Source organism: Orbicella franksi, chromosome 15, assembly GCF_964199315.1.
Source record: "Orbicella franksi chromosome 15, jaOrbFran1.1, whole genome shotgun sequence".
NCBI classification, from domain to species: domain Eukaryota; kingdom Metazoa; phylum Cnidaria; class Anthozoa; order Scleractinia; family Merulinidae; genus Orbicella; species Orbicella franksi.
Genome location: NC_138159.1, coordinates 9,239,170 through 9,258,288, shown reverse-complemented (window position 1 = coordinate 9,258,288; position 19,119 = coordinate 9,239,170). Strand labels below are relative to the sequence as shown.

The window sequence follows — 19,119 nt, the reverse complement described above, 5'->3', positions numbered from 1 at the left end:
GGGCAATTCTCAATAGCCAAATGCAGTTGAGGGAAAATTTGCTCAAAGCTTTTCAATCAAATTTCTAAACATTTTCATGCATATTTAATTGTCTTATAATAACTGACCCAATCACTCTGATCTGGGTATCATTGGAAACTGGATCTTTTCCCCCTTCAGAACTTGAGTATAAGTGATGCCAATTTTGGTCGAAGGTGATGACGTCAGAAGTGTAACAAAGGCCAACGCTCATCACAGCAGGTAACTGCCGACACAGGTGTCAATGGGTCAAGGGAGATAGGGTATCTGTGAAGCCTGTGAAGTAGGTCGTAAAGTGTCCAAAAGAAAAACAAACCTGAATTGGCCTTTTTCCTGTAAAATTACTTTGTAATAAGTTCGAGTACTTTTCACGTAATTCAGTCGTTGGCAAACTCAACTGAACGCAAAAGGCATTTCGACACCTTTTAATTAACACTATTTAATCATATCTTATTTACAATCCTTAAATGTGTTCTTCTTTAGTTCTGATTAACAATCTTTTCTCCGCTTGCTCTTGATATCTTTCTTTAGATTTCTTACATGTCAACTTATTTAATTAAACTGCCTTCTTATAAATCGTGAAAGCTTCGCTTTACGTGCATTTTTTAAACATGCCTCTGCTGAATAAGTATTTAAAACATAATCGTTGGATTTGATTTACGGTGATAGTAAATGACCCTGATCTTAGTACAACTATATTGATCACTTGAATCATCTTTAATTAAAGCTGAAGTTAAGAAAGAAAATATGCACGGTGTTTCTATCGAGTTCTAGTATAAATCTAGATCTACTATCTACTATCGTTCGGAATGCCGTTGTCTGATTGGCTACACTACTCACTATCTATTCTGTGATAGATAGTGAGTAGCGTAGCAGTGTGCCCTTGTTAACAAAATGAAAGCCGCTTTTCGGCGTTTTCGAAGTGTCTGTGAAGACGATTTAGATAAGTTTTGAACGACTAGTAGATTTATTCTCAAACAATTAGATTATTCGCTCTCGATTTCTATGCGTGATAGAATTCTCGAGCTCATATTCTAATGGATTAATAGAAACACGCGTGGAAGCTTGGGACAACGTCAAATGAGTGCGGGAATAGCTTTTTCAAGTTGTCCCAAACTTCCAGGAAAATTGCTACAAACGCGGAGAACATGTTTTCTATTTCGCTCATAAAATTCCTAGACGAAAAAAGAGAAAACTTGTTTACTTTGATCATCAAAACGTAAATTCTCTTCGCTCGCGCCATCATTACGTTAACAGCTCTATCCTTCCATACGGCTGGCACGCCTGAAATCGGATCCAGGATTCAGCAGGAGGGAAAAACTTTTCTGTCCTGACGTCAATGTAAGTTATCAGGAATAGTGTTGAATTCAGGTAACTTTTCTCACTGGAGATGGCATTAAATATTCACGAAAAGGGATTTACGATTTCCAAAACCATATGAAAAAGCGATATGAAAAATATAAAAAAAAAAGTGAAAAAAAAAATGTGAAAAATATGAAACGTTTTGCGTGTCCAAGCTTCCAATTTGGCGCCAAAAATGGGTCGCATGCGTCCGGCATGGCACCTCGCTCGCAGCTCGTCGAGTGTCGCCAGGTAGGGTAATAGCTGTGTTATTTTGAACAAAATATGCTGTTCCTTGTCAAATTAAACCCGGAATTCTCAAGTAAACTATTAGAAGAGGCCAAAGCAACTTTAGCATTACCTTTATTTTTGTTAGCTGCGAAGAAAAACGCTATTGTCGATTCGGTAGGACAGCTAACTTTTGACTGCCGCTCGTACTGCGGGCGCAGCCGCTGTATGCAAGGATGTTTCTATCGAGGTAACAAAAGAAAAACAATTTTAAGGCAATCAGCGCACGTATTTTCTATGGGCTATTTTCTAAATGAGTTTAACATTGAATATAGTTTATACATCGGTAGCTCTTTTAACTAACTTTTCTCATTTGTATTACAAAGTGATCGGGCCGAACCTACAAAATTGCCCAAAATTGCCTCACAGTCATGCTGGGCTACAATGTAACGGAAAATGGGAAAAGTTAACCGCGGTAAACGGCTATTGTGATATCTAGACTAATTCAAAACCTAGCACTCAAACTTTGTTAAGTAAAACTAAACTTTAAACTGACTGTAAGGGTGTTTAAGGTAGTATTTTTACTCATAGATGAAACACTTCCGAGGCTAATGTGTCCAGACGTCCCAAGTTTCATGTAATTCTCGTACGTTTAAACTTTATACTGGCATGGTCTCACAACATTCATCAATCATTATTTATACGGGCAATCATAAAATATTACACCACAAGTAAATCTACATTGTACTTCCTTTAAACATTTCTCCATCTGTGGTCTCGACAATCACAGAAAATGCCACCGGTGTTATTCAAACCCCAAGTTACAAAATAGTGTCACTTCAGGGGCGTAGCTAGGAGTTGCGGCGGGGGGGGGGGGGGTCCTGGGGTGCCCGTGACCCCCCCTTTTGTAAGCCTTTCTTAAGCAAACAATTTACAACAGGTGGCGAAAACAACATGACAATCTAGTTAGTGCCCTCACTTTGACACAGTGTGACGCCCCCTATCCCCCTTTGAAAAATCCTGGCTACGCCCGCGCACTTAATCATTATCTTACAATTTCTCAAAGCAAGCAGAACAGTGTCTGATGTACACAATGTTAAAAGTAGCTCCCCTTCGTTCCCCGACCACGTGACCAAAACAAGAAGCTGTCTTTACTCTGTGAAATTCTAATGCAGTTGAATTCCGAAATCCCTACAAAAGTTTAATATCATGTTTTAAAAAATCTGTCTGCAATGAACCTACTTCTGCACGTTTTCAAAGGAAAATATAACTGTGTATAAACGGTCTCAAAGTGAAAAGCCAAACCATACACATGTTAACACGTTCCGATGAAAAATTGCTTGCCTTAAAATTCAAGCAGTTTTGTAAATCATGACCAATAGCCATAATCGGGGACTGTCATGACATAACAATATCATGATGACATGACTATTGAGAAGGAAAACTAGTCTGTACAAAAAGTTACTCTTAAAAACGATCCGGTATTTGCTTTTTGTTGTTGTTGTTTTCATAACACCTAAGCTTTGAAGTAAAGTAAGTCTAATGAAGGTTTCCTTCAAATTGAAAGCCGTCTTGTGTATCATGACATATAATATGGTGACATGACTATTTAAAAGGAAACCAACTAATCTTGTTACTTGTTAGGGTAACGACGTAACGGGTAACGCGTGACAGGAGTATCTTTACTATTATTATTATTTCGATAGCTGGAGTAGCACTCCCGTTAGCCTAAATAGCGCTCTGGTTTGACTAAACAGCGTTTCGGTAAGCCTAAAAAGTGCTACTAAATAACACAGACTCGACCTTAGCTCTCAATATTACGCTGACTGTGTCTGTTATTCATTTGTGTGGTTCCCATTCCCAGGAGAGAAAGGAAAACAGTCACGTGTCAATTGGGTACCTCTCTGAACCATCCACATTTTCATCTCTGTATAACGAACCGTTTGAAGGGGAGCGTAACCTAGCGTAACCTCCAGATCTTGTTGAGGATGGCATTTCTGGGAATAAAAAAGAAACGTACTTTTAAAGCCTGTTTGAACAAGACTTATTGAACGGGTTTGGTTGTATCAGTGTAAACATTAGATTAATATGTACTAAGTTTTAGATGGCCTAATGTCAGGGATACTCGTATATGGCAAACTTTAATCTGGGTCATAACGTTTTCGCTTTAAAGTGATCGCTTTAATACTCTTTCTTTGGTTATAATTTCGTGAAATTCAGTTTAACTGAGAAAAATAGTAGTAGAGTTTAAGTTGACACTGCTTTTGGGATAAAATCGCAGTCAGTCAGCAATGTTACTGATATCTATATTTTTTTGTGTGTGTGAAATTTCTGGAGTCAGTTTATTTGTCTTACATGTATATAGCCTAACCAAGGTTTAGCAGAATCAGCGTGGCTTTCATAGCATAGTTGCTTTCGTATTTTCTTGGCGTTACCTTTTACCTCATGGATGCGTTACATCCTACACTTAATTGATTAAGCGAAATAGTGACATTATTCTATATGCAAAAGGTTTCATCTACATATATATGATGATAAAGAACCTGGAGTGAGGTCTCTCATATTCCTCCAACCTGTCAGGCTCTTGAAAAGTTACGCGAGTGCTAGTCCAGATCATTGTGGGATTATATGAATGTGAAAGGAGCATGTTAGAGACGGATCCGGGGCAGGGGTTTAGGGGGTTGACACCCCCTCCCAGAGTAGCATTTTATTTGTTATTTGTTCCACTTGATCACAAAATAGTTCAATGTGGTACTGAATGGTGTTATAAAGGTGGTTTGTTTCACTTACACCAATTTACTGGTTGTCAAGATAGGAAAAGAAAATGTACCAGTTTGGCAACTAGTACTACACTATTATTTTGGATTTTCTGGTAATTAAAAGGGAAGCTCCAGGGGTTATATCATACCTTCACAAACTTTTTTCAAGTGTCAGAGATGCTGAAAATGGTGATTTAAAGGTTAAATCAGAACTTTTTTTTTTAGACACACGGCCAGGGAGCCCAATATAGAGGCTTGTGCCTGTGGGTGCTTGCCATCCATGCAGTGGTGTCAAAAGGTAAGGTGTACTGAACCCCCTTTCAGGAATTCCTAGATCTGCCCTGGCAAGTATCACAGTTATTATCAATTTGTACCTCTGTAAGAAGGGACTATGAATTAAATGATGTGGTCTTTATACCATCCAGCATTGACCCCCTGCATATAAAAACATTCCACCCCTAGAAACCTGCTCAAGCATCTTAAGGCAATATTAGGTTATCCCTTGGTTAAGACCCCCTGCGAAGTTTAAGACTTATTCCTTTGAAAACAACATTCATGTTTTTTTTTTTTGCCTTGAGGCCAGATCAAAATGAACATTAATAGGAATTTAGTGTCCCTAAATCGCATAATAAGATATTGTTAAGGTGGTCACATTTCTGATGATGTCATAATCTTGGCAATAGGAAACCCTCAAATGGGGCGAGAATGTTAATAAGCAACATATCAGAAATCAATGATTCTTTGAAGAAACTTTAATGATCTTTGCATGGAATGGTGAGAGTTTTTATTCTCATAAAAAGGACATTTTCATATTTTTTTCTCTTTAGAGACAAAATATGTCACAATTGACTTGTTTTACTAGTTAGAGTAGTTTTCAATTGAGTGCTGTAAAACCGAAACCAAACCAACTACTTACCAATTAGATTAACTCAGCCAATCTCAAACCAATTAGTAAAACCAGAACCAAAACCCAGGTAATTGCCTGATTGCTTTCGACACTCAATTGAAAACCACTCCATCTCTTAAACGATACTGAACCACTGTCAACCATTCCAGCGCAAATCACATAAGGGACAACAAGACAATTACCGCACGCCATATCGTTTCAATTTACACATATAAAATTTGTTGTATGGCAGCTCGCTTGCCTCGGCCATTTCCAATTTAACTTTAATCCAATCAAACATTGATTACAGGTCAAGAGACCTAACTAATAAACACTTAAAACCAACAATGAGTTAACTTTATGTTCTATATTGTTAACCAAGTTTGAAGGTGTTTTGATAAATTGCTGAAGCTATATGATTGTTTTCAGTTGTTTCCAATATGCCTACATGCTTGAGATGTTTTGGAATGTAACATCTCCTCTTATTCTGGCAATTATTGATTGGATGCGTTTTGAAACTTACATCAACCTGTTCTTTAAGAATCAGCTTCACAAAAGGGGGGAAAGTGAGGAGGGGGGAGGGTGGGGAACTTATTTCAGATTTTGGCCCTGGAAGTACTTATTTGAGAAATTTTGGGAGAATTAAAAAAAAAAAAAAACATAAAAGTTATAACAGTGCAAATTGATAGTCTCACCTTGTAGATTAATGCTTCCACCAGCCTCCACGAAATCTCCAAGTAACTTGTCCAGAAGTTTATTTGCCTCAGTCTTTACTACGTAAATGAAGTTGATCATGTAGAGGACCACAACTAATAATTTAATGACAACAGTGGCAATGTTGAAATCTGCTTTTCCCTCGTAATGTTGATCATAGCAGGAGAAGGTCTGGTTGAATCTCACTGGTGTTGGGTCAGTTGAATAAAGTGAACACTTGTACACCAGAGGTGAACTAAATTCATATTTAGACTCTATAAAATTGTACTGAAAACAGAAATATATTGTTGATAGGCCAACACAAAAAGTTGAACACCCAGGGACGACAGTTGCTTCCTCCTGAACTTGTCTGGTGACCAGTTGAGTGGTGAATTAACTGATTGCTGTGACTCCTCATTCTGAATCATTCGATTGTGCTTGAACTTCCACAAGTACCTTGTATTTTGAATCATGGTAATTATCCAAACGGGAAATAAACCACCATCCAATGTAAACATAACATAAAATTTTACACCCAGATCTAAAGTGAAGTTGTCATAACAGCGTTGTTCAGTGGAAACATTCCATCTGGGGACACAGCTGAATACTTCTCTGTCATCTGCATTAATGCTTTGTTGAAAACCAAATATTGCGAAGTCCGAGATTACAAGCGCAAGATATGGAATGAGTCCAAGCACTATCTCTGATCGAAGTATCAGTTTAAGTAAGTCCTTCATTGCAGAAAATCACAGCTTCAGATCTAGAGTTAAGAAAGGGAAAATAAGCACTTTAGCTTATCATATCACTCTAGCTAGGCCTGTAGCTAAACCATTTGCAGACCCTTGCATTTCAAATTGAAACCCCATCAGGGGTTCCCATATCCCGTTAATTTTTGGCCTAAATATCCCGTACATGTCCCGTTAATTCCAGTTGCAAAAATTAATAAATGATTTTCCTACTCAATATTGCGTTTTATCCCATTTTGCACTCACAATCTCTTTGCATATTTGTGGCTCATAAGCCGGGCAAACTCTTTATAGTCGAATCATCCTCTTTAAAGTTAAAACTTGCCTGCCTCAATTTCGTTAATTTAGAAATTAAAGTCCTAAACACTTTCATCAGTCAAATATCTCCAAACCCGCCATCTTGTCCAAATTCAGCAATTTGTTGTCTCCAAATCCCTCGTTTTCAGCGGGCCACTCCTGGAGTTTCGTCTCAGTTAAAACCCTTTTATGCAATACTAACCTTCAATGTTATAGTAGTATTCACAATGGATCAGGTTTCTATAAATTCTCTTCCAGAAATGGTATCCGGCCCGGAGGCAATCACACTGCGGAAATGCTTACCAAAACCGACTCCGTAATTTTTTGTATTTTGCAGAACTTCCTCGTACCCAGACTTCTTTGCAGTACTTCCTCGTAACCAAACTTCTTTGTCGAACTTCCTCGTATCCAGACTTCTCTCTCTCTCTCTCGTCACCAGAGACCAGCTATCAGTAGAAACCAAGGCTTATTCTGAGGTAAATATTTCAATTATATTATTGATTTAGAGTACGACACACGATGCCTAAGAATAATTTGCCATAAGCCACATGTCAAATTGTTTATAAAGATGACTTTGAAATGGAATTTTTCGTTCCGTCATCTAACTAAGGGCATAATTTGTGCTTTCTAATTAATATTAGCTTTTCGTCTAGCGCGCTTGATTTTCACAGGCTACACTAACCGTTTAGATGTGGTATAACCATAGCATCACTGTTGTGTTTTTTTGAGAATTACTTATTTGTCGACATGTTAAGTTTACTAGGAGAATATATAATTGGTCTCAGACTTGTTCAGGAATTGGTCTCAGGTCTGTTCAGGAATTTCAATGAAAGATGTAATGCCAAATGGTTAGTTTCTCTTTAGTTAAACAATATTGATTTAAGCTTTACCCTTTTACGCTAAAGCATGAATCAATTGTTGTAAAGTAAACAATTTCACTGACGTCCTATGGTAGGCGAGTTCTAACCCTTTTTCTGTTACACAAGACATTTATTACCAGGACATGGACTACAAATAACACGTATCGAAAGTTTGACTGCATTTACAATTTAATGATACAATTTATCTTAAGGACGGTGCCTACTTTTGTTAGTGTGCATACTTTCTGCACATCGCGCAAGGCATGGTTCAAGCGCCATGCGCGCTGGGGTTGGCATTGACGCAGTCAACTACGCTACCAAGTACACGACTAAAAGAAAGCAAAATTTTCCTACTGTGACCAAATCAAGTTTAATGATCCTATACTTGAACCAGGAGAGAATACCAAAATAGCAGCATATCGCTGACCGCTAACTGTTAAAGTCATCCAGCTGAAAAACTAGCTGTTTTCTGTGGAAAATTATACTGAAATCCAACTGTAAACATGTACCTGCAGATGGCGTAGGGCGTGCACAAAACAAGTGCAAAATACGCAAATGTTTTACTTACCGGGAAGGTTACAGGAAAAAATGTAACGGACACCGTAAAAGTTTTCCAAAAAGATCAAATTAACTTTAAAAAATGCATGGTAATACCCCCACATTTTATGTTATGAAATGGAAGTGGCAAGCCTATTCAACACGTGATTAGTTTCTGGTTATGAGCAAAAGGTATTTAGACTATATTTCAGCTGAACCAGAGGAAGGCTGTCAGAGACGCTAAAAGGGCTGTTGCAACAATTTTGTTATTAAAAACATAGGAAAAATGATTTTCATGCTACCATTTACCATGCAGTTTTAAGATCTTTATAAATGTGTGAGCTTTTCTGTTAGTAAAGGCTAATTCGAAGGAAATCTGTGAAGAAACATCCTTTCCTTCCTTTCTCAGAAAATGCTGATGTCAGCATTTTTTGAGATTCAAGGCTAATTATCTCGAAAAAATGCGTGGCTACCCCAACATTTCTTTGTGGATTCCAATAGCCCTTGCAAAGGTCAGCTGCTTTTCCCACATGGTCCTTTAATCTGGCACAAAAACCTTTGTATTTAGTGCACACCATCCTTAAAGAGTGTTCTGTTTATTTTTATTATCCCTGGAGACTTGTGGTAATTACATGCATATCCAGCGACAAATATCACCTGCAAAATAGCTGATATCAGTCATGCCCATTCAAACCTCACAGTGGACAGAATTTCTCCTGTGTCCTATATGTAACTATCAATTTGACGACTGCAATCGGCAACCAGTCACCTTGGGATGTGGACACACGCTTTGCATTTCCTGTTTGTCAAAGCTGTCTAAAACACAATGTCCATTTGATCACGTTCATACTGATACTGACATCTCCAAGCTTCCATTTAACTATGCTTTGCTTCAGCTAGTTGGAGTGGAAATAACAGAAGACAAACTCCCCCCCATAGAAAGTATACAACACAATGCAGCTCAATACAGAACATCCAAACGTTGTATTGAGAAGCTTGCATTGTTGTTAAAGCCCTTCACTGGTGCTGCAAATGAGACAGCTAGTGGAACAAGTAATCGTTGCAATCAGGGTTCTTCAAACAATCTCCTCTCAAGACCAATTCAGCGAAAGCTTGTGTCTCTAGTTAATTGTCAGCTTGCTGTCCCTGATGGTCGAGTGAGGGCCATTTGTGCTGCCAGAAGCCTTGGGGAAAGGACTGTAACAGAGCTTGTGCTATTGCATCAAAACAAGTCAAAGTTGCCTTCCCACCTCTGGGCTGCTATGCGGGATCGTGGTTGTCAGTTTCTGGGACCAGCAATGCAAGAAGAAGCTTTAAAACTAATTTTGTTGGCTCTTGAGGGTGGAGAGGCTTTGTCTAGGAAAGTTTTAGTTCTGTTTGTGGTCCAGAAGCTGAAATCGCGGTTTCCACAGGCTTCCAAAGCAAGCATTGGTCATGTAGTCCAGTTGCTGTACAGGGCATCATGCTTTAAGGTATTCATAATCTTAATGAACCAGGATTGGCACTATGTTAAGTTAACTGCTCTCTGAAATTTGTAAAATCTCCTACCACTTCCCTGGAAAATTCCTCAAAATGGTCTATTTTCCGTCTACTCCTGGAAACTCCTGGAGTTTAAAAAGGCATTTTTTCTAAAAACATTTATAACACAAAAAGTCTGTCAGTTCTGGGTCCTGGAATTATTTTTAATTTGGAAAACCTGGAATTCGAACATCATTAAGTTAGAAGTCCAAACCCTGTTGTACTCCATCACTGAATTAAGTTGAACTCTGCTATTTTGAATGCTTAGGAGAAAATAGTAAAGATGTAGTTACACTGTATGTACTTACTGAAGCTCACCCTTGTGAGATGACTTTAAGAATTCCTAGGAATTCCTGGGAATTTCCTGAGAATTCCTAGGAAAAAATTCCTAGGAATTCCTAGGAATCTAAGGTGTGAATTTTCACGGTAATTCGGACTCGGAATTCCTAGGAATTCCAAGGAATTCCAAGTTTACATAGAGCTGACTTGGAATTCCTAGGAATTCCTAGGAATTCCAACTGAAATATACTCACCTTGAAAATTCCTTAAAATTCCCAAAAATTCCTAGGAATTTCTGAGAATAACTTGGAATTTGTAGGATTTTTTGAGAATAGGTTGGAATTTTTGGGAAAATCTGAGAAAAACTGGGAATTTTGTATCATTTGTAGGCCAGACAAAATTTTGATGATAAATGCCTAGCATTAAAATAACAAATAAAGTCACTGATATCACATCAAACAGGTTTTAAATGAATGGTTCATTACATTGGCTCTCATGAATTTAAACATAAGAATAATCATCCTGTTTCTTTTTCATTACATCAAGAATCAAAAGTAAAACTGAAAACAGATATGAAGGTCAAACTTTTACATGTTTGATAAAAAGAGAACTTTTTCAGATAATTTACTTTTTTAGTTTACAAATCCAACAATTTTCCATACACAAGATTTTACCTTAAATTATTGTTATTGTGTGGAACATATCTGGATTTTCATGATTGTAAGGAATCAATGATAAGAACAAAACTGAGACATTCCTTAAAATTAAAAAAAGGCTGAGTTTGGGCAAACTTAGCTGCTGTTCAGTTATTTCTGTTGATTCTGCAGCTAGCCTCTTCATCTTCATCTTTGTTGTATGACACCTAAAACAAAATTTAAAAAAATACATTACACTGCGATATATATGAGGTACTGTAAGACTAAGATCCAAATATTTATGTGCTCACAGTTTAATACATGCAGCTAATTAAGGCCTGACTGTAAGCTGGTTGAAATGTTAAAAGAGAAGACTTGATAATTGTGAAGGTGCTTGTATACTATTGATAAATATGTTACATAAATCTTGAGCTTACAGTAGACTAAATCAAGGTTTTCCTTCTTCTATAAGTGTATCAACAACACTCGAATTGGAGGATATATATCACGGTTTTTAGCCAAATTTAGACATTAGAAATATTAAAAAAGACACTTAAAACATTAAAGGAACATTGAAATAATAGAGTAAACGCAAAAGAATATACGGATGGACAAAATTGAAGATCAACACGGATTGCCATACAGTCAGGCTGAAACACACAGGAGACATATCAAACTCATGCAGACTGTGGCTGCCTCGTTGGAGTTTTTGTCAAGAACTTTGACTGGGATCAGCGAGAACTGCTATATTTGTTTCGTTTGAACAAGTGTGTCGAGAGAAACGACTTGTTATTCGCAAATCAAATTGTTTAGGCATGCCCTCTGGGCAACCTAAATTGTTTCAACCTTGCTTTAGCCAGAATTCATTTCATGCCATGACTGAGTGACCCACTCGTGTATGATTCGTGATGACAAAGTTCATTCAAAAGCTTTTGTCGAAATAAAAGAAGTTACTTTGTATAATATAGGGTTACTTGAATTTGATTACTCACCAAATAATTTTGTATACAGCTGATCTGCCCTTTGAGTTTTTCCCTGTTGAAACATCCACAGTAAGACTTTCTTTTAGCTCCAAATCTTCGCCAAGAATAACATGTTTCTCATTAATGACACTCACGCTGTTTTCTTATAGTCACAGGACCGCAGAAAAAACCATTTTGATATAATTTTGGAAGTGAAATCTACTAATACGCACGAGCGATCAACTGTTAACGCTAAATTCAAAGATGGGCGCCAAAAGAGAATGACTAACGCGATCTTTGTCACGCTCAGTCACGAGGATAGTCACGTGAAAATTCGCGTGCTGTGATTGGTTCAGTTGATCAGTTGAGGAGAGAATGGAAACTGGAGAAGAAGGATAGAGAGACTGGCAACAAGGTTGCCAGACCAGTAGCTTTCGATAGTAACTCTGCTTCCCTTTCCACGCTGTGTTGGTGGTCCTTTGAAAGATGGGTCTTGCTTCAAAAGGAAAAAACTACACAAACTTTTTACGAAGAAATCGAGGAAACTGGAACGTAGTTTAACTAGTTGATCTGTTCCCGACGGTTGTCAAGATAACAAAGGATCGTGAGGCACTTAAATCAAGTTCACTGCAAAGGTAAGGAATCCAATTTTATAGGGATTTTCTGTTATGATAAGCTATAATTCTAAATGAATCAAACTAAGCAATCCATGCATGGCTTAACTGCAGAATACCCTGCCACTTCAAAGCTAACCCCCAAAATTGACTGGATACGCGGATACGCGGATACGAGGATGGAAAGAAGAGAGACCCTGGGGACGAAGCTATGAGCAATAGGAGTGGATACGCGGATACGCGGATACGCGGATATGAACTTCGCGGATTAAAAAACAGAACACTACTCTAATAGTTCTGTCGGAAATACTATTTTACCATTACACTTATCCTTTAGTCACAAATTCTAGTTCAACGGTTATAAAACAAAAGATTACTCTGATCGTTCTGTCAGAAATACAATTTTACCATTACGCTTATCGTTTAGTCAGAAATACTATCAGAAATACTAGTTCAAAGCAAACTTTCGTGTCCAACTATTCTAATTTGTAAACACGTGCAACATCCTTCAGAAATACGATAAACAAATCTTTTCCACGGTTAACATACCGCCAAATAAATTCGGCCAGATATGACGAATAATGTTCTTTCTTCCTTCCATGCGTAGGAAGGTTCACTTTCATCTGCCTCCAGTGTCCTTCCTGTTTATTTGTGTCATAACCCTCAGGACTAACGAACTCTACAGAGTGGTTTACAGTTTTGTGAATGTATCCGTACTTATCTAGGTTCACATACGCTTTCCAGCAGTCGCTCACTATGGTGGTGCCTGGTTCAATCCATTCTTGTACATGCTTCAATAATGTCCCTTCAGTCCTGTCTTCCACGCATACAATGAAGCACTTTCTCGATTCCTCTTCGATTCCGCCGAAAACCCACTGTCCCTCCACTACATGCCCGCGATGATACTTTCTCTTTCCAATCTTCGATTCGTCTATTTGTACAACTTTTCCAGGTCCTCCAAGTTTCTCTCGGTTTTCAAACAGTGTCACTTCACAAAGTTCGCGACAAAACATGTCCCAGTCCACTGCAGTGTGGGAGCCAAGGCCAAGTTGCTGTTTAATTTGCCATTGCTCTAATCCTTGGCTCCACCAGTACGTAAATTTTATAACCTCTTCTATGGACAGGTTGGACTGTTCAAACCAGCTTCCTTCTCTGATGCTCTTTTCTGTTCTGTGCCTTTTTCGTCCAATTTGCCTCCTGCATTCCCAAACATAACCATCAGAACGGTCACTGCACTCTCGAAGCTTCATTTCGGAACAGCAAATGTCACATATACGATTTGTCGCAAGAAGCTTTTCTTTTTTTAACCATTCAATGGTGTAGTCTTTCGTCCAAAGGTGATTTCGAAGCAGTTCATCATACGTCAAGAAACCAGTTTCGTTATTACGCCTTCCATAACTTCCTATAGAATGTGAACATTGTACACCTATTTCTTTACGCTCAACGGCCGCGCACCCAACTTGTATTCCTATTTTTCTTTTATGAGTCACAGAGTACATTTTCTTCCAATTTTCTCTTTACGCTTCTGATAAACGTGCAACGCATTACAAAATGTCCTTACCCTGTTTTCCGAATGCAAATTGACAACAAATGACCATTAATATTTCCATTCGCTTTCTGTTTCTTACACCGACAATAACTTCACACGCTTTGTTATAAGACATCTGATAAACGTATAGCGCATTAAAAGATGTCCTTATCCTATTTTTCATATGCAAAATTTACAACAAATGATCAATAATATTCCTTCCGCTTTCTGTTTATTACACCTACAATATCTTCGCACGCTTTGTCATAAGAGAAGACATTTGTTACAGCTTCTATTATTCTTCATCAACAAACAATACCACCAATCCCACTGGGCACAGGCAAAACCCAAACAATAACTTTGCGCTGTAACAATAATTGAAATCAGCCCAGTCAAACAACCAAAGACAATATTTTATGGTTTAGATAGCTTTCCTTTTGTTATATTCATTTACCCCCACACGAACTCACGGTAATATTATTAAACGTACGTTCTTATACAATTCAACTTTCTCTTTAACTTTATCGCACCTCGGTAATTCAATAGCACGGAAACCTCCTACAAATAAAACATATAAATATGACCTTGTTTCCATACCTTTTTACTCTAATTCCTCTTTATGTTTTCAAATTCATTATCTGTAATTATCAACAATTTTTCATTTTTGGTGTCAAAAAAAAAAAAAATGACATGTTTCGCACATTTATGACACAATAAGCCCCTATAGCGTTTCAACAATAGAAACAACAAAGCAAATGATACGCTAACATGCCGACAAATAAATCCTACACAACGTTCTCTCGCCCATAGTCAAGCTGCACTGGCAATACTAACAACTACTTGATCTTGTAAAGATGTCTTCTTCTCGTCTTGCGAAGTTGCGAAAACAACCAGACAGCACCTGGGCACTACTTCAAAAATAAACAACAACAATAGAAACAACAAAGCAAATGATACGCTAACATGCCGACAAATAAATCCTACACAACGTTCTCTCGCCCATAGTCAAGCTGCACTGGCAATACTAACAACTACTTGATCTTGTAAAGATGTCTTCTTCTCGTCTTGCGAAGTTGCGAAAACAACCAGACAGCACCTGGGCACTACTTCAAAAACGTTTAATCGCGCTCCCGGATCCGTTCGAAAAACTTTCTCTGCCTAATGTTTGGAACTTCATCGTCAACAAGTCTCATTCCTTGAGCACTAATCCAGGATACGTATCCACAAGTCTTATCACCACGACAACTTTCATTGCTGGATCAGCAAGTACACTTGTCACTGGCACACAAGAGATGCCTCTAAACATCTATTCAATCTTCGTTGGTCCACCGACGACAGGGAAATCACAAGCCATTAAAGAATGTGCTGTTTTTCCGATGGTTGCAGTGGTCAGGGAAACAGATTCCTCATCTCCAGTAATTCAAAAGTGCACATCCTCAGGACTTATAAAGACAATCGCTGACAACAAAAAGGGATTCCTCTTGTCCGGTGAGATTTACGATGTCTTATTTAAATTACTGAAGTCCGACGAAGAGAACGCCACTGGAGACGTGCAAGTTCTGTGTCAGCTATTTTCTGGAGAGGAAGCTTCATACAGGTACGCCACAGAAAGAACGCGCGAGATTGCATCAAACACGCCTTTTTCCATACTTGGTGCTACACAAGTTCCGTTTGCCGCCCGCCTTGTCACGCTATTAGACCAGGGACACGGTCTTATTGACCGATTTTTAATAACATTTCCAAAATGCCTCAGGCCATCCCCACAAGAAACGAACCAAGCAGTGGAAGCATTAAAGGAAAGTGCCCTTTCAAATTGTGAAGATATATTCATAGAAATCGCTAGATTGCATACATCGCGCTCAAGCTACACACTGACGCAAGAGGCAAATGACACTGTCAACGGTCTCAATGAAGAGTTCATTGCAGAAGTCAATGAAGCCATTACAGAAGGCAGGACCCCGCCAAAGACAAAAAAGATCGACGTAATTCTGCGCGTAGCTGCCGCACTCCATGTCTTCAACCATGTCGCTTCGCAACTTCTCGAGCATACACAACCCACACCGCCAGCAGACAAGATTGAAAGATCAACACTCCTCAGTGCCATTGATTAGGTTACTTGGGCCGAATCACAGAAAGAAATTTTTGTTGAGGTAAGCATTGTACATAGTATTTCACTTCCCCTCATCCTATCTCTCTGAGATACAAAACATGTAAACAAAACACAGGTCTTCCTTTATAATACAACGTGATAACATCCAAAAACGCGCAGCCGAATAGCCATAGTCACGTAAGTAGCGAAGTGTCAATTTCTCGTTCTAAAAACGTGAAAAAAGAAAGTAATACACAAACTGTGTAGTCGCGTAGCAAGGCTTAAAGATTTGTTTATAGTTCGAGTGGCCGGGTATTCTGCAATTTCTCCCCCACGTACATACCCTGCCATACACACGAATTTCCACGAGACCGCTTACGCCGTACCCAGTCGGTAACTAATTTGAAATGCACGTAATTTTAAATAATGTCACAATGGCGTACCTATGCATTGTGCTTGCTACACCGTACGCAGTGTTGTCTTTTAACGACTACTTTACCAACGGAAAATAATAACCCGTAACATGGAGAGTACAGTCTACGTTCTTTTAAGAGTCAGAGCCCAACAGAGCTAAACAGAATGTATGTTTTCCGTTTTAAAAATGATAGTTTACGTAAAATAAGCTAAAATAGCACATTTCACAAAGAATTTCCAACCGATGTTGTGCTTCGAAAAAAATTACCCTAAGATCACACAGCGAAGAACCTAAGAGCGCGCCTAGCAATAAAAAATGTGAATACAAATCATTCGTTCTCTAAAACAACGACCACGCTTTCCAATTCATACGAGTATAATAGCGCACATCTGTATTTTTTTGACCACAAAAACAAACATGTCCCCCTTTTTTATGTGATATTTTTAGTTCCTGGGCGAGTTGATAACACCAACACTGGACGACGAAAAACCGCAGCCGACAGCATTAGCAGTGAAGACCGCCTGCATCCTATTCTCCGGACCTGTCTTCACCTTCAGGGCATTCAAGCAGAGCGCCACTCGAAAGTTGCGTGGGATTGCGGAAGCAGAATTTCGAGATGCCATAGTCAGTTTGGAAAACTCTGGAATGGGAAAAATCTTTTCCTTCAGGATCCCGCGAACCACAAACCCTGTCACAGTTTTTGTGAAGAATAACCCAGATTCAATAACATGGCCGAGTGATCTGTGCTCACAAACAGAGTTTCGGCAAAGATACCAGTTACCAACGCATCGCAGTGTCACTCCTGCCATCAAGAGAGGGTTAGAATCAAGAGGCCATGTACCCTCAGGCTTTTTCAGTGATTAACGACGATCATACGAACTATGTACAACACATTCCCATATCTTTTTGAACTAATTTTTGTCGTAAATGATATTCTGGTTCCATCGGTTAAGAACATTTTCCAATCAATATAAACTATGTAAAATATTTTCACATGTAGTTTTCGAAAAAGTTTTCATTAGTTAATGTGATTATTACATTTCAGATTGGCGTGCTACAGTCAAAATGGTTTTAAATATTAAAACATTTTACACTTCATGGATCAAAGTATCTTCGTCCATTAATACTTCGAATCTTGGATTATTTCTAAGGGAGGGCTGGTGTTCGCCACCACGTATCCACGTATCCGCGTATCCACTTCAATATACACTTGGATTATTTCTAGGGGAGGGGTGCTCTTCCCAACCACGTATCCACGTATCCGCGTATCCACTTCAATATACACTTGGATCATTTCTAGGGGAGGGGTGGTCTTCGCCACCACGTATACACGTATCCGCGTATCCACTTCCATATACACTTGGATTATATTTAGGAGAGGGGTGGTGTTCGCCACTACGTATCCATGTATCCGCAGTCTTCAAGGAAGCAGCTTTGAAATGGCAGGGTATTCTGCAGTTACTCCAGTTCTTCAATGGTTCTCACAGATTCAGTTCGCTTGTTTCGGTTCGACAAAATCAACCATCGTTTACGTCTTTGTTGCACCATTAGCCGATCATCGTCAGTTAATTGTACAGTATATCTTTCTTTAAATCTGGAATATTGCTGCAACAGCCGATAGCACCTCTGGAAGGCGTTTCTGCGCACTTTTCGAATGTGTATTGCACCATCCTGAAGGAAATGAGAGGACGTGAGATATCCAACCTTCCTGGGTAGACGTCACAAGAGCCGCTAGACCCATTCTCCTCAAACTCGGTCGTGAAACAAAATGGCGGTGTTTTGGAGCTATTTTCGAGATTTCGTCGGGGCACAGAAAATCGAGGATTTAACGGAATCCAAAAATTTTTTCGCAGAACTATTTCAAATAACAAGGAGATTCGTTTTAGCGAAAAAAAATTTTTGGGGTTAGGTGCACTTTAAACTTATCAATCTGAACATAATATAGTAGTAGCAAAAAAATATTGCAATTGCATTGATTGACTGTTCACGGATGGGACGTGTTTCTATAGTGGGACCCAGGTTGACTGAATTTACAACCAAACAGACTGGTGGGGTCGAGTTGATGTGGTTGGGTACCTAACAAACTAGAGATGTCTGGGGTCATGTTTCCCCGGGGACATTTAAAATTATAATAACTTCAGAGAGGTTCTAGGCTTTCTGGTAGAATATTATGAACCCATTATGGATGCTGTCAGTGTACTTTATGTTAATTATTAGCGCGCGCTCCATAAACGCCATAGTCTTTGGCTGACCTTCTTTGAAACCATATCTTTTAGCATGCACCCTTTTCAAGTTCCTACCGCCCCCTATCTCATAAAAAATAATCGTTCCCTTTATGCCCAAAATTTAAAGAAATTATAAGAATTTGCCAGGGTGTCATTGACGATATTCCTTTGTTGATGATCTTGCTTATTCTTATCACCTGAATTCATCCCGGAACTAAAGAGTTCTCAGTAATTTTCACCCAGATTCATTGCCAGCGAGATCCAGGCTGGGTGACCAGACTCATTATAGCAATCAACAGCTTCGAGGCGCACAAAAGAATACTGGAGCTGTGAGAGGAATGGGCAGTTTTTTCCGCCTCTCCCTCTACCCCCAAATGAGCTAATAAATATGCGAATTAACTTTTTAGGAAGCGTCACAAAGTTTGACCGCTGCAGCTTTAATACTGTTTAATTTGAAAGTTTGACATCGACGAGGGCACGCACTAGGAG

General features: G+C 38.8%; 2 protein-coding genes and 1 long non-coding RNA gene across 4 annotated transcripts in view; 1 reads left to right on the top strand and 2 right to left on the bottom strand.

Annotated features, from left to right (window-relative positions):
* The window catches only part of LOC145470483 (uncharacterized), a 60,952-nt gene extending 52,163 nt beyond the window's left edge, over positions 1-8,789 (bottom strand). The window contains exons 1-3 of one of the 2 annotated variants that reach the window (XR_014042492.1): positions 7,171-7,336; positions 5,928-6,685; positions 3,199-3,584 (exon numbers count right to left, since the gene is read on the bottom strand). This is a non-coding gene — a long non-coding RNA (uncharacterized LOC145470483). Of the gene's footprint in view, positions 1-3,198; positions 3,585-5,927; positions 6,686-7,170 lie in introns of those variants that run through there. The other variant, XR_014042493.1, reaches the window with a different exon arrangement.
* Positions 8,790-8,940: 151 nt separating this feature from the next.
* Positions 8,941-19,119, top strand: part of LOC145470447 (roquin-1-like) — a 66,723-nt gene continuing 56,544 nt past the window's right edge. Inside the window, exon 1 of the mRNA XM_081454255.1 lies at positions 8,941-9,837. Within this exon, the coding sequence (XP_081310381.1) occupies positions 9,046-9,837 (792 nt within the window). The 5' untranslated portion in view covers positions 8,941-9,045. The remainder of the gene's footprint in view (positions 9,838-19,119) is intronic.
* LOC145470453 (uncharacterized) lies at positions 12,835-14,569 on the bottom strand. The gene has a single exon (XM_081454267.1). It carries the CDS (start codon positions 13,870-13,872, stop codon positions 12,850-12,852), a length of 1,023 nt encoding a protein of 340 aa, XP_081310393.1. The 5' UTR covers positions 13,873-14,569; the 3' UTR covers positions 12,835-12,849.